General features: G+C 41.0%; 1 protein-coding gene across 2 annotated transcripts in view; it reads right to left on the reverse strand.

Annotated features, from left to right (window-relative positions):
• KCNQ3 (potassium voltage-gated channel subfamily Q member 3) overlaps positions 1-17,247 on the reverse strand; it is a 292,615-nt gene extending 275,368 nt beyond the window's left edge. For both annotated transcript variants that reach the window (XM_073679902.1, XM_073679901.1), the window contains exon 1: positions 16,284-17,247. In XM_073679902.1, coding sequence (XP_073536003.1) covers positions 16,284-16,579 — 296 coding nt within the window. In that variant the 5' untranslated portion in view covers positions 16,580-17,247. The remainder of the gene's footprint in view (positions 1-16,283) is intronic.
• Positions 17,248-17,552: the final 305 nt, after the last annotated feature.

Raw genomic sequence — 17,552 nt, forward strand, 5'->3', positions numbered from 1 at the left:
GTACATATATAATTATATACATGAGATACTCAGGTTATACCAGCTGTACATATATAATTATATACAGAAGATACCCAGGTTATACCAGCTGTACATGTATAATTATATACAGATGATACCCAGGTTATACCAGCTGTACATATATAATTATATACAGAAGATACCCAGGTTACACCAGCTGTACATATATAATTATGTACAGAAGATGCCAAGGTCATACTAGCTGTACTGTACACATATAATTATATACAGACGATACCCAGGTTATACAAGGTGTATTGTACATATATAATTATATACAGAAGATACCCAGGTTATACCAGCTGTACATATATAATTATATACAGAAGATTTCAAGGTCATACCAGCTGTACATGTATAATTATATAGAGATGATACCCAGGTTATACCAGCAGTACATGTATAATTATATACAGAAGATACCCAGGTTATACCAGCTGTACCTATATAATTATATATTGAAGATATCCAGGTTATACCAGCAGTACATGTATAATTATATACAGAAGATGCCCAGGTTATACCAGCAGTACATGTATAATTATATACAGAAGATACCCAGGTTATACCAGCAGTACATGTATAATTATATACAGAAGATACCCAGGTTATACCAGCTGTACATATATAATTATATACAGAAGATACCCAGGTTATACCAGCAGTACATGTATAATTATATACAGATGATACCCAGGCTTTACCAGCTGTACTTATATAATTATATACAGAAGATGCCAAGGTTATACCAACTGTATTGTACATATATAATTATATACAGAAGATACTCAGGTTGCACCAGCTGTACATATATAATTATGTACAGAAGATGCCCAGGTTGTACAAGTTGTACATATATAATTATGCACAGGAGATGCCCAGGTTATTCCAACTGTATTGTACATATATAATTATACACAGAAGATACCCAGGTTGTACCAGCTGTACATATATAATTATGTACAGAAGACACAAAGGTTATACCAGCTGTACATATATTATTATATGCAGGTGATGCCCAGGTTATACCAGCTGTACATATATAATTATATACAGGAGATACCCAGGTTATACCAGCTGTACATATATAATTATATACATGAGATACTCAGGTTATACCAGCTGTACATATATAATTATATACAGAAGATACCCAGGTTATACCAGCTGTACATGTATAATTATATACAGATGATACCCAGGTTATACCAGCTGTACATATATAATTATATACAGAAGATACCCAGGTTACACCAGCTGTACATATATAATTATGTACAGAAGATGCCAAGGTCATACTAGCTGTACTGTACACATATAATTATATACAGAAGATACCCAGGTTATACAAGGTGTATTGTACATATATAATTATATACAGAAGATACCCAGGTTATACCAGCTGTACATATATAATTATATACAGAAGATTTCAAGGTCATACCAGCTGTACATGTATAATTACATAGAGATGATACCAAGGTTATAACAGCTGTACATATATAATTATATACAGAAGATACCTAGGTTGTACCAGCTGTACATATATAATTATGTACAGAAGATGCCCAGGTTGCACCAGCTATACATATATAATTATGTACAGAAGATGCCCAGGTTATACCAGCTGTACATATATAATTATATACATGAGATACCCAGGTTATACCAGCTGTACATATATAATTATATACAGAAGATACCCAGGTTATACCAGCTGTACATGTATAATTATATACAGAAGATACCCAGGTTATACCAGCTGTACATATATAATTATATACAGAAGATACCCAGGTTATACTAGCTGTACATATATAATTATGTAGAGAAGATGCCCAGGTTATACCAGCTGTACTTATATAATTATATACAGAAGATGCCAAGGTTATACCAACTGTATTGTACATATATAATTATATAGAGAAGATACCCAGGTTGTACCAGCTGTACATATATAATTATGTACAGGAGATGCCCAGGGTATACCTGCTGTACATATATAATTATATACATGAGATACTCAGGTTATACCAGCCGTACATATATAATTATATACAGAAGATACCCAGGTTATACCAGCTGTACATGTATAATTATATACAGACGATACCCAGGTTATACCAGCTGTACATGTATAATTATATACAGACGATACCCAGGTTATACCAGCTGTACATATATAATTAATAATTATATACAGAAGAAACCCAGGTTATACCAGCTGTACTGTACAAATATAATTATATACAGAAGATACCCAGGTTATACCAGCTGTACACATATAATTATGTACAGAAGATGCCCACTTAATACTAGCTTTACTTATATAACTATATACAGAAGATGCCAAGGTCATACCAGCTGTATTGTACACATATAATTATATACAGAAGATACCCAGGTTATACCAGCTGGACATATATAATTATATACAGGGGATACCCAGGTTATACCAGCTGTACATATATAATTATATACAGGAGATACCCAGGTTATACCAGCTGTACATATATAATTATATACAGGAGATACCCAGGTTATACCAGCTGTACATATATAATTATATACAGGAGATACCCAGGTTATACCAGCTGTACATGTATAATTATATACAGGAGATGCCCAGGTTATACCAGCTGGACATATATAATTATATACAGGGGATACCCAGGTTATACCAGCTGTACATATATAATTATATACATAAGATGCCAAGGTCATACCAACTGTATTGTACACATATAATTATATACAGAAGATACCCAGGTTATACCAGCTGTACATATATAATTATATACAGAAGATGTCAAGGTCATACCAGCTGTACATGTATAATTATATAGCGATGATACCCAGGTTATACCAGCGGTACATATATAATTATATACAGAAGATACCCAGGTTGTACCAGCTGTACTTATATAATTATGTACAGAAGATGCCCAGGTTGTACTAGCTGTACATATATAATTATGTACAGAAGATGCCCAGGTTATACCAGCTGTACATATATAATTATGTACAGAAGATACCCAGGTTATACCAGCTGTACATATATAATTATATACATGAGATACCCAGGTTATACCAGCTGTACATATATAATTATATACAGAAGATACCCAGGTTATGCCAGCTGTACATGTATAATTATATACATAAGATACCCAGGTTATACCAGCTGTACATATATAATTATATACAGAAGATACCCAGGTTATACCAGCTGTACATATATAATTATATACAGAAGATGTCAAGGTCATACCAGCTGTACATGTATAATTATATAGCGATGATACCCAGGTTATACCAGCTGTAAATATATAATTATATACAGAAGATACCCAGGTTGTACCAGCTGTACATATATAATTATGTACAGAAGATGCCCAGGTTGTACCAGCTGTACATATATAACTATGTACAGAAGAAGCCCAGGTTATACCAGCTGTACATGTATAATTATATACAGATGATACCCAGGTTATACCAGCTGTACATATATAATTATATACAGAAGATACCCAGGTTATACCAGCTGTACATATATAATTATATACAGAAGATGCCAAGGTCATACCAGCTGTACATATATAATTATATACAGGGGATACACAGGTTATACCAGCTGTACATATATAATTATATACAGAAGATGCCAAGGTCATACCAGCTGTATTGTACACATATAATTATATACAGAAGATACCCAGGTTATACCAGCTGGACATATATAATTATATACAGGGGATACCCAGGTTATACCAGCTGTACATATATAATTATATACAGGAGATACCCAGGTTATACCAGCTGTACATATATAATTATATACAGGAGATACCCAGGTTATACCAGCTGTACATATATAATTATATAGAGGAGATGCCCAGGTTATACCAGCTGTATATATATAATTATATACAGAAGATACCCAGGTTATACCAGCTGGACATATATAATTATATACAGGGGATACCCAGGTTATACCAGCTGTACATATATAATTATATACAGAAGATGCCAAGGTCATACCAACTGTATTGTACACATATAATTATATACAGAAGATACCCAGGTTATACCAGCTGGACATATATAATTATATACAGGAGATACCCAGGTTATACCAGCTTTACATATGTAATTATATACAGGAGATACCCAGGTTATACCAGCTGTACATATATAATTATATACAGGAGATACCCAGGTTATACTAGCTGTATATATATAATTATATACAGAAGATACCCAGGTTATACCAGCTGGACATATATAGCTATATACAGGAGATGCCCAGGTTATACCAGCTTTATATATATAATTATATACAGAATATACCCAGGTTGTACCAGCTGTACATATATAATTATGTACAGAAGAAGCCCAGGTTGTACCAGCTGTACATATACAATTATGTACAGAAGATGCCCAGGTTATACCAGCTGTACAACTAGAGGTGGTGGACACCTGCCGGAGTCTGTAGAACAAGCCGTGAGTATTGCAGAAAATGGGATCAGACGGCGTGTTAACACCGGAGATAGAGGGCTGCAGAGACTCTCCGAGACTCGGGCTTTCAGGTACATGCAGCCGTTGCACTAGGTGGATACAGGGATGAAGATCATGGGTGAGAAGGACTGCAGACAGCCTGATAGGTGCCGGCCGGTAACACCTGCAGTACAGCTGATAATCAAGGATATGAGCGCTTAGTATCTGTGTGATGTCACACCAGCGGGGGGGATTCCTAGGGCAACGGCTGCATGTACCTGAAAGCCCGAGTCTCTGAGAGTCTCTGCAGCAGCGATACTGAAGTTTTTTACATATATACAGAAGATGCCCAGATTATACCAGCTGTACATGTATAATTATATACAGGAGATACCCAGGTTATACCAGCTGTACATACAGTGCTCAGCATAAATGAGTACTCCTCAACAAATTTGTCAAAAAACTTTACTATCCTTTCAGAATGCACATTGTCTATGGCATACTATACTATAAAATACTCCCACAAATGCGGGCCATTGATTGCGATTGGGTGATTTGCACCCAAAAAAGTAACTTTTCTAACAGATTCATTCAAGACCATGTTGCAAAAGTAAGTACACCCGAATGAAAGTTTTAGAAGCAGAGCTAAACTTTAGACTAAAATATTCTAACAAGAATTCAACCAGAGTAAGTCTAATTCAATACACAAGTGCCCAGCAGACAGGTAACAATAAAAGGGTATTACTTAAAGGGAACTCGTCATGTGAAAAAACGATATCAACCTGCAGATATGGGGTTAATCTGCAGATTAATAGCATTCTGAAGCTGTGCGGCCAGCACACTTAAAGCCCAGCTACCAGGAGGAAATGAAATTTATTCCTCCTGGCAGCCTCAAGTTTTCAGTCATAGGAGTGGGCCAACGCGGCTTCAGTCACCACTCAATACACAGTGAGCAACGGACGTTAACCAAGACCCAGTCCTGACTGACAGCCTGCTTAGCACTGATGCACTGATAAGCCGTCTGTCAGCTAATGCAACGGCGTGGTTACAGCCACCACTCACTATGTACTGAGTGACAACGGAAGCCGTGTCAGCCGTGCCTCTATGACTGAAAGCCCGAGGCTGCCAGCAGGAATAACCTTCATTTCCTCCCAGCAGCCGAGCTATCAGAGTACCTGCTGCACGGCTTCATAACATTATTAACCCTATATCTGCAGGTTAATAGTGTTTTTTTGACAGGTTCACTTTAACAAAGAAAAACCCTTCCCATTTTATGCTGTCAGCAATGGCACCACATGGGAGAGAAATGTCACAAGAAGATTATTTCTTTACACAAGAAAGGTGACAGGCTAAAAGAAGATCAACAAAGCTTTACGTATCAGTCAGAATACTGCAACAAGTGTGATACAAAAATGTAAGAAAGAGGGAACTGCCACCATCTCACAGAGACGTCCAGGCCGACCATGGAAGTTAATACATAACCAGAAGCGTCTTCTGATGAGAATGGTTGTAGAAAATCAACATGCAAGTTTACTGTAGTTGGCTAAAGAACTAGAAAGCCAAACCAGGCTGAGTGTTTCCCGTGACACAATACGACATAGGAATGGCATGCATGGGGATTGTCCACGAAAAAAGTCTCTTCTAAAGTCCGTGCGCAAAAAATCCATCTACAATTTGCCAGTGCCCAAGCTTGAAAAATATGGAGACTACTGGGACCAAGAGAAATGTTTTTGGAATTGATTACTTCAAAACTGTACGACATCGCAAAGGTGAGGAATACAAAAGAAAAATGCCTCATACCTACAGTGAGACATGGTGGTGGCTTTGTCCTTACGTGGGGCTGTATGAGCTGCTGGTGTCGGGGGGCTACATGTCATAGATGGCATCATGAATTCACAGATGTTCTGCTCTGTAGTGAGAGAGTAAATGCCGCCTTCACTCCATGCTGTTGGTAGACGAGCACTTCTCCAACATGACAATGATCCAAAACTCACATCTGTTGCATTTCTGAAGAATCATTTTTCTAATTTTTTATACCTTCTGTGAAAGATTCCAGTTGTACCAATACCTCTGTATAAATGTTTAAAACTACTGTGGTCACATGATCATTATCTACTGTATATAAAAAATAAAGATTATTTATTTATTATTTATTTGACCTTCGAAAAAATTCTAATCATGTAATTCTTCAGCAACCATTGTATTTCCCAAAATATGTCCGTTAGGGGGGGCTCACATATTGGAACTGGACCAGTACTGTCTAGTCAACGAGGTCAGAGCTCCCACATTTCAGTAACGTGAACCAATATGTCTTGAAACGGACAAGCGAGGAGAGATCCTGCATTTTACATTTACATTTTAGTAAATGAGAAATCAGCGGATATCACACCAGAGAACATTATATTAAAAATCAATATCTGCCTTTCACTGTCATAAATAATGAATGTGCTCAGAGCAATGACATACAGAATATAATGTGAAATGAAACCTGAGAGACAGATTAGATAGATAGATAGTAGATAGATGATAGACAGATAATAGATAGATAATAGATAGATAATAGATCGATAGAATAGATAGATAGAATAGATAGATAATAGATACATGATAGACCGATAACAGAGATAAATAATAGATAAATAATAGATAGATAATAGATACATGATAGACCGATAATAGGCCGCGACCAATCAGCGATATAGACTGCAAATTTAAACGCCGCTCTGCTAATTGGTCGCGGCCGCCGGCCGACCGCTACCAATCAGCGATTTTGGCGCCAAATTTAAACACCGCTCTGCTCATTGGTCCCGGCCGCCGGCCGGCCGAGACCAATCAGCGAGATTGCCGCCAAATTTAAACACCGCTCTGCTGATTGGTCGATTTTATCGCCAAATTTAAACAAGCTCTCCGGTCCTCACTAACACAGTTCGCTGATTGGTCGCGGTCGCCACCCGTGACCAATCACTGATATTGCCGCCAAATTTAAACACCGTTTTGCTGATTGCGCCCGGTCGGCCGCATACATATTCTAGAATACCCGATGCGTTAGAATCGGGCCACCATCTAGTATAATAGATAAAAAGATAGATGATAGACAGATAATAGAGATAGAGAGATTATAGATAGATGGATGATAGATAATAGATAGATAATAGATAGATGATAGATAATAGATAGATAATAGATAGATAATAGATGATAGATAGATAATAGATAGATAATAGATAGATAGATAATAGATAGATAATAGATAGATAGATGATAGATACAGTGGCTTGCAAGAATATTCATCCCGTTGGCTTTTTATAGATAATAGACAGATAGATGAAATAGATAGATACAGTGGCTTGTGAATGTATTCACCCTCTTGGATTTTTACATTACACTAATAGTCTAATTTGGTGTAGTTAAGTGAAAAAAATATAGGCATAAATAAAATTTATGGGATCAAATAACTAAAAATTGTCATGTGCATATGCATTCACCCCTTTTGCTATGAAGCTCCTAAAAATTTCTGCTGCAAGCAATTCCCTTCATAAGTCCCATGCTTAGTGACAGGACGTCCAACTGTGTGCAATCTAATGTCACATGTCTGTCAGTATATACACTTTACCTTTACTGAAAGGCCACAGAGGCTGCAACACCATTAACAAGAGGCACCACTAACCAAACACCATGAAGACCAAGGAGATCTCCAGACAACACCATGAAGACCAAGGAGATCTCCAAACAACACCATGAAGACCAAGGAGATCTCCAGACAACACCATGAAGACCATGGAGATCTCCAAACAACACCATGAAGACCAAGGAGATCTCCAAACAACACCATGAAGACCAAGGAGATCTCCAGACAACACCATGAAGACCAAGGAGATCTCCAGACAACACCATGAAGACCCTGGAGATCTCCAAACAACACCATGAAGACCAAGGAGATCTCCAAACAACACCATGAAGACCAAGGAGATTTCCAGACAACACCATGAAGACCAAGGAGATCTCCAGACAACACCATGAAGACCAAGGAGATCTCCAGACAACACCATGAAGACCAAGGAGATCTCCAAACAAGTCAAGGACAAAGTTGTTGAGAAGTACAAGTCAGGGTTCAGTTATAAAAAAATATCCCAATCTCTGATGATCCACTGGAGCACCATCAAATCCATTATCATCAAAAGGAAAGAGCATGGTACCACAGCAAACATCAAGAGAGGACGCTCACCAAAACTGACAGCCCGGGCAAGGAGGGCATTAATCAGAGAGGCAGCACAGAGACCAAAGGTAACCCTGAAGGAGCGGCAGAGTTCCCAAGCAGAGACTGTAATATCTTTCCATATGACCACAATAAGAAGTGCACTCCATAGAGGTGGCTTTTATGGAGGAGTGGGCAGAACAAAGCCTTTACTTACACACAAAAATTGTTAGGCTCATTTTGAGTTTGCCAAAAGACATGTGGGAGACTCTCCAAATGTATGGAGGAAGGTGTTGTGGTTAGATGACACCAAAATGTAACTTTTTGGCCACCAAGGTAAACGCTATATATGTCTGGTGCCAAACCAACACAGCTCATAACTTCAAGAACACCATCCCCACAGTGAAGCATGGTGCTGGCAGCATCATGCTGTAGGGATGTTTTTCAGCAGCAGGGACAGGGAAAATGATCAAAGTCGAGTGGGAGATGGATGGGGCAAAATACAGGGATATTCTTGAGCAAAACCTGTTTCAGTCTGTCAATGATTTGAGACTGGGACAGAGGTTCACCTTCCAACAAGACAATGACCCAAAGCATACTGCTAAAGCAACGCTCGAGTGGTGTAACCCTTTCACCCCCGGGCCATTTTCCGTTTTTGAGTTTTTGTTTTTTGCTCCCCTTGTTCCCAGAGCCATAGCGTTTTTATTTTTTTGGTCAATATGGTCATGTGAGGGCTTATTTTTTGCGGGACAAGTTGTACTTTTCAACGCCATTACTAGTTTTACCATATCGTATACGGGAAAACGGGAAAAAAATTCCAATCGTGGTGAAATTGCAAAAAAAGTGCAATAGTACAGATGTTTTTTTTTTTGTTTTTTTTTACCACGTTCACTGAATGCTAAAACTGACCTGCCATTATTATTCTCCAGGTGATTACGAGGTCGTAGACACCAAACATGTATAGGTCCTTTTTTATTTAAGTGGTGAAAAAAAATTTCAAAGTTTGGCAAAAAAAAAAAAAATGGCGCCATTTTTCGAGACCCGTAGCGTCTCCATTTTTGGGGATATGGGGCCAGTTGAGGGCTTATTTTTTGCGCAACTGAGCTGAAGTTTTATTGATGCCATTTTGGGGTAGATCTGATGTTTTGATCGCCCGTTATTGCATTTTATTGCAATTTTGTGGCGACAAAAAAAAAGTAATTCTGGCGTTTAGAATTTCTTTCTCGTTACACTGTTTACCGATAGGATTAATTCTTTTTTTATATTGATAGATCGGGCAATTCTGAACGCGGTGATACCAAATATGTGTATGTGGGGTTTTTTTATTATTATTTTATTTTGAATGGGGCGAAAGGGGGTGATTTAAACTTTTATATATTTTTTATTTTTTTTAGATTTTTTAAAACATTTTTTTTTCACTTTTTGCATGCTTCTATAGTCTCCATAGGAGACTAGAAGCAGCAACTGTCCGCCTCTGCTACATACAGGGGAAGAGCAGATCCCCTGCATGCAGAAGAAATGGTCCTGTGCTATGAGCGCCGACCACTAGGTGGCGCTCATAGTGACCAGCTCATGACAACCACAGGCGTCTGCTGCAGACCCTGGGCTGTCATGTCCACCCATCGGTGACCCACGATCACGTGACGGGGTCGCAGCTGGGCGGGGCTTAGGACGCGCTTCCAGGAAGCGCGCGTTAAATGCCGCTATCGGAGATTGACAGCGGCATTTAACATGTTAACAGCCGCGGGTGGATCGCGATTCCACCCGCGGCTGTTGCGGGCACATGTCAGCTGTAAGAATCAGCTGACATGTGCTCGGTTCAGTGCGGGCTCACCGCCGGAGCCCTCACTGAACCGGGGGTGATGACACAGGGCGTACTAATACGCCCTATATGGTAAAGGGGTTAAAGGGAAATGTGTAAATGTTTTGCAGTGGCCTAGACAAAGCCCAGATCTTAATCCAATTGAGAGTCTGCGGTTAGACTTGAAGATTGCTGTTCACCAGAGGAAACCATGTAACTTGAAGGAGCTGGAGAAGTTTTGCCTTGAGGAATGGACAAAAATCCCAGTGGTAAGATGTGGAAAGCTCATAGAGACTTATCCAAAGCGACTGCTGCTGTAGTTGCCGCAAAAGGAGGCTCTACAAAGTACTGACGTTAGGGGGGTGAATAGTTATGCACATTGAAGTTTTCAGTTATTTTGTCCTATTTGTTGTTTGCTTCACAATACTTTCACAAGCCACTGTATATGTACATAGAGTTGGACATTTTAATATGTACCAAGTCTAAATGCCAACCTATAGTTCTGGACCGGCCGTTAAACAATCGACGTTCATTTAATTATCTGTTTAGATTGGCCAACCATAAATCTATGCACACAGAATGATCATTAATACCTGTGCACACAGAATGATCATTAATACCTGTTACACAGAATGATCATTAATACCTGTGCACACAGAATATCATCGATATCGGCAGCACTTCTATTTACACAAGAGGATGTGCTACAGATAACAATGATTTTAATGGCGGCATAAACATTCAACGGTGTTTGCTGCTTTGTCTAAACAGGCCTATAATCTTAGAATATCCAATTACTGATTTGTCTAAATGGGTTTTAAATCCACTGAAAGAAACCTGTAGTATCAGAATTTCTCCCGACCATCCAGGATCCAATAAGACTGTCAAAAATTTGGGGAACTGACACGCAATTCTGGGAGGTTGGGGGTACGTTCCAACTTCAGCTGCATCAGTGTCCTTAGGATGCATACTGTATATAGCTGAATATAACGGGCCCATATATTGTACTTGCACAAGTGCCCTTTTCGCTCTGTGTCTGCACCTAGATAGAAAGATATTTAGAGATAGGATAGATGTTAGAAGTATAGAAATAGATAGGTACTGTAGCATCGGCATCCCTGCACGCTTCCCATCGTCCCCTTCACACTGACTCATCACCTTCCAGCTGCTTCCCGGGATCTGCGCACGCATGGCAGATCTCCTAGCAGTGCGCTTAGGGCGCGCGTGCTCTTGGTCTCTTAAAGAGACAGAGCGCAACGTCCAAAAGTGTCCCCAGCCAATGGCTGGGATACACTTATTATTTAAGGCACCTCCACCTGTTGGGAGGTGCCTGAGCAACGTGTTTAGTCAGTTAGTCTGCACACTTGCTAGTTCTCAGGTCCCCTGTCTGTTAGTACCTTTCAGTACCCACTTGTTCTTGCTCATTCCTGTCTGTCTCTGCTTGTGCTTTTCAGCATCTACCTGTCTGTATACCAGCAGTATCTGCCTACACCTGCCGTGCCAGTCTGTATACCAGCCGTACCTGTGAGCACCTGCCGTGCTAATCTGTATACCAGCTGTACCTGCCTGCAGCTGCTGTGCCAGTCTGTATTCCAACTAAACCTGCCTGCTCTTACAGTGCCTGACTGTACTTGTCAAAGTCCACCAATTCCTGGCCATTCCCACTACCTGCCCCTTTGGGGGTCAGCTGACATGTGTAAAAGGTCTGTCCTGGAGTAGTACCTGGCATCCATCTGGAGCCAAGTCTAACTCCACCATCAGGAGCTCTAGTGAAAAGTCAGGTGTTCGCCTAGTCACGCCCCTCCAGGCTTTCCTCGGTCCACGTCACAGTGGTTCCACCACTATTCCCGTTATACATACACATACTGATAAGACAGATAAAGAGATTTTGTAGATACATACAGTGGCTAGCTGAAGTATTCAACCTCCTTAGCTTTTTACCTATTTTGTGACATTACAACCTATTAGTGATGAGCGAGCATGCTCGTTACTCAAGATTTACGAGCATGATCGGGTGTTTTCCGAGTATCTTCAGCGTGCTCGGGTGTTATGTTTCAGTCACTCGGTGCTCATGATTTGCGACTGTTTGACAGCTTTAATACATGTGAGGAATGCCTGAAAGGGTTAACAGAACATACTCACTACAACCTATGTTTAAATATTTTTGTAATCTGATTTGTCTGTGATGCATCAGAACTAAATAGACTAAGTTGGTGAAGTGAAGTGAAAAAAATATAGGCAGAAATTAAATTTATGGAATCAAATGACTAAAAATTGTCATGTGCATATGTATTCACCCCTTTTGCTATGAAGCCCCTAAGAATTTCTGTTGCAAGCAATTGCCTTCATAAGTCCCATGCTTAGTGACAGGACGTCCACCTGTGTGCAATCTAATGTCACATGTCTGTCAGTATATACACTTTACCTGTACTGAAAGGCCACAGAGGCTGCAACACCATTAACAAGAGGCACCACTAACAAAACACCATGAAGACCAAGGAGATCTCCAGACAACACCATGAAGACCAAGGAGATCTCCAGACAACACCATGAAGACCAAAGAGATCTCCAAACAACACCATGAAGACCAAGGAGATCTCCAACCACCACCATGAAGACCAAGGAGATCTCCAGACAACACCATGAAGACCAAGGAGATCTCCAGACAACACCATGAAGACCAAGGAGATCTCCAGACAACACCATGAAGACCAAGGAGATCTCCAGATAACACCATGAAGACCAAGGAGAACTCCAAACAAGTCAGGGACAAAGTTGTTGAGAAGTACAAGTCAGGGTTGCGTTATAAAAAAATATCCCAGTTTCTGATGATCCACTGGAGCACCATCAAATCCATTATCATCAAATAGAAAGAACATGGTACCACAACAAATCTGCCAAGAGAAAACACCCACCAAAACTCTCAGCCCGGGTAAGGAGGCAGCACAGAGACCAAAGGTAACCCTGAAGGAGCTGCAGAGTTCCCAAGCAGAGACTGGAATATCTGTCCATACGACCACAATAAGCTGTACACTCCATAGAGGTGGCCTTTATGGAAAAGTGGGCAGAACAAAGCCTTTACCTACACACAAAAATTGTTAGGCTCATTTTGAGTTTGCCGAAAGACATGTGGGAGAGTCCCCAAATGTATGGATGAAGGTGCTTTGGTTAGATGAGACCAAAATGTAACTTTTTGGCTACCAAGGTAAATGCTCTGTCTGACGCCAAACCAACACAGCTTATCACCCCAAGAACAGCATCCCCACAGTAAAACATGGTGGTGGCAGCATCATGTTGTGGGAATGTTTTTTGGCAACAGGGACAGGAAAAATGGTCCGATTGAAGGGGAAGATGGATGGTGCAAAATATAGGGATATTCTTGAGCAAAACCTGTTTCAGTCTGTCAGTGATTTGAGACTGGGATGGAGGTTCACCTTCCGACAAGACAATGACCCAAAGCATACTGGTAAAGCAATACACGAGTGGTTTAAGGGGAAAAGTGTAAATGTTTTGGAGTGACCTAGTCAAAGCCCAGACTTTAATCCAATTGAGAATCTGTGGTCAGACTTGAAGGTTGCTGTTCACCAGAGGCCCACGAAGCTGAATTGATGCGGATTTTTCCTGAGCGTTTCCGCCACTCCCTGGCAGAAAAAACGCATGCGGAATTTACATGTGTTTTTTCTGTCAGGGAGAAGTGTTTTTTAAGCATTTTCACATGCATTTTTTCAAGAACTTTTCCAAGCGATTTTGAGCATCACTTGGAAAAGTGCTTGACAAGTTGGTCACACAATATAAATCCATGCAACTGGCATGGATTTATATTGTGTGACCAACTTATGCTGCTTTAAATGCAGCATCAATAGTAAAAAAAAGAATTAAAACATAAAAAAGAACAAAAAAACATTATACTTACCTCTACGGTGGCGTCCTCTGTCATCGGTGTCCCGCAGTGTTCTGAAAGGACCTGCGGTGACGACATTTAGTCAGCTGACAGGTCACGCGACCGCTGACGTCAGCGTTCGCGTGACCATCACATGACTAAATTACGTCACCACAGGTCCTTTCAGAACACCGCGGGACACCGATGACAGAGGACGCCACCGGAGAGGAGACCGGGGGCCGCCGGAGAGGTAAGTATAATGTTTTTTTTTATTTTTTAAGTTTTAATTCTTTTTTTACTAATGGTACCCGGGTCTGGAGGAGAGCCTCCTCCAGACCTGGGTACCATCCGCGCATTCAACTGCATAACATCCGGATGCATACATGTATACATGCGAATGTTATGCGGTTCAATACAATGGCGGCGATTGCGCACAATAATTGGTTGTGCTGCGGATTTTTCCGCAATGATAATCCGCAGCGGAAATTTCCGCAGCATGTGCACAGCACATGTGGATTATCATTGGGGAACATGGCAGATAACTTAACAAGCGTTTTTAAGGCGTTTTTGCGGCGAAAATGCCGCTGCGGAAACGCATTAAATCCGCATCGTGGGCACACAGCCTGACTTGAAGGAGCTGGAGCAGTTTTGCCTTGTGGAATGGGCAAAAATAGAGACTTATCCAAAGCAACTTGCAGATGTAATTGCCACAAAAGGAGGCTCTACAAAGTACTGACTTTAGGGGGGTGAATAGTTATAAACACTGAAGTTTTCAGTTATTTTGTCCAATTTGTTGTTTGTTTTTCAATAAAAAGAAAAACAAATGTTCACAGTTGTAGGCAGGTTCCTTACATCAACTAATGCAAACCCTCAAAAGAAACTGAAATTCCAGGTTGTGAGATAGCAAAACATGAAAAATGCCAAGGAGTTAATACTTTCGCAAACCACTGTAGATACAGATGATAGATACTGTAGATTGATAGAAGCAGACACAGATGGATGATAAAGAGATATACATAGACAGATAGTAGATAGATAGACAAATGATAGACAGATAGATAGATAGATAGATAGATAGATAGATAGATAGATGCACGGACAGATACTTCTTTCCATGCCAGGCTAATTATAACCTGATTAGAATCTCCGCACAACACCTTTGCTGGTTGCCATGGTAACATGGAATGCTGCATGTACATTGTAGACACACAGCTGAGCAGGAGGCGGTGGAGAACACGATTGGGTCATCTCTTCCTCAGAGTCGCTGAGAGGATGAACTCATTTTGCTATTTTGTAACAGAAACAATGCAGAACACATATGTCATCCCAGACACACGGCGGCGTCTCCTCCATCACATCCCCCTGATCCAGGAGCGCACCGCCATGCACTGCAGCGCACACCGTCCTATTATCATAGGTAGAGAAGACACAGTTATCATGGACTCGGAGCCTTCCTCAGGGCCGACCTGCTTGTAACAACAGGCCCATTTACACATGAGCGGGTCCAGGTCCAATGCGAATGACAAGCAGATGGCAGGTACAGGTATAACAACCTGACACCACAACCCATAGACCTCAGTAGGGTCACATGCCACTGGATACGTCTACGGCCAGAATGGTACAATGTATCTATATGTCTTTTCTGGCAGATTTCCTCCAATTGTGGCAAAGCCGCCGAGTAGCCATAGCCATGGAAAATGATAATATCGTTCACCAAGCCAGCGACAAACAATTAGAAAATTTGTGAACTGCTACAATTCCACTATATATGGGATGCGTACAATGTAACAATGTATACATATAGTGCGCCATGTTCTATACCTTCTCCTGGAGCATTTTACATATATGACCATGAATACATGTAAGTGTGTCAGGTGCGGGTTACTCACACAAAGGCATGGTAGAGCAGTGCCCACCCTCTGGGCCTCTCCAGGGCATCATAAATTAAAGTTTGCACCCTCCTGTACTTAGCATTGTTCCTCTTGACCGGTCGGCTACAGTTCAGAGGTGTTTTTGCCAAAAGCCCAATCCCTTGTGGGTTACGCTTCACGTCCTCCTTCCCTGCTCCCACCAGCAGCAAGGTCCCATCTTTATCCAGTCCGGTCCCGAGAGAGCTGGGCTCTAGATCGCCTTTCTTTTCGCCATCTCTAGGAGGACCCTCTGAGTGTCTGCTCTTCAGCCCCATCTTGACTGGTCCTGTAGGGTGAGCAGCTAGAAGGAAGGCCAGGCAACTCCAATGCCATGATCTGATGAGAAGCAAGGGTTACATCTCCAGCAGGTTCACCCGAATGAGATCACAGATGGACCTCCGTGGGCTTCACCATCACCGCACCACCACGTTATGTCAGTATAGTGTACAGAACCAGAAGACCATCATCATCCAAGCAATGACCAGACTACTCCACTTCAGTCTTTAGACAGGTCCCCAATCTCAAGCCAGGGAGTGGCCCATTGTACATCTTCAGCAGCCTCAAAAATCACTTCCCAGACACCGAATCCCTGGCACATTTTAGTATTTGCTCACATGACATGTGCCTTGAGGTTTGGGTTTACCCAGAGCTGGCAGTCAAATGGTCAGACCCTGCTGGGCATGATAATTGTGCAGCTCCATCTCATGTCTGCTGCCTTGTAAGCCAGATGCCTCCTTGCTGCTGCTGCTCCTTTCCTGGTGCTTTTTTTCTGTTTGTTTCCAAGGAGGAGAATCCTGTTTTTACCGTGCGCAGTAAAAAGAAGCGATGGCTTCCCTATAGGCAGCTGAGATCATGCATCCAGCACTGGCTGCCACTCATTCATTGATGAATTGCTGAAGATCGTCCTCCTCTTCTGCTGCTTGCTGAGCGCTGTCTGATGGGGAGAGACTCTGAGCTGGGAGGAGGGTGGTATAGGAGGGGCTCATGGCGAAACACACAGCACTGAGCTGCCTCTAATGACACAAGTGTGTTCGGTGATGGAGACAACATGGAATAGGCAGAGTCCTAACCATTGGCCCCGGTGATACGTACAATCCAGGAAAGCAATGGTTAAAAATATCCAATTCTCAAATGCCTGTTCCATGGTATAGTCTTCCTTTTAACACCGTCATATCCATATGGCTCGGATTAGAAAGTGCAAGGAAGAATATTCTATTATTTAACGGGTTAATTACCTTTAAGAGCAGG

Source organism: Phyllobates terribilis, unplaced genomic scaffold (assembly GCF_046119375.1).
Source record: "Phyllobates terribilis strain yellow unplaced genomic scaffold, ASM4611937v1 Scaffold_4__5_contigs__length_816908805, whole genome shotgun sequence".
Taxonomy (NCBI): domain Eukaryota; kingdom Metazoa; phylum Chordata; class Amphibia; order Anura; family Dendrobatidae; genus Phyllobates; species Phyllobates terribilis.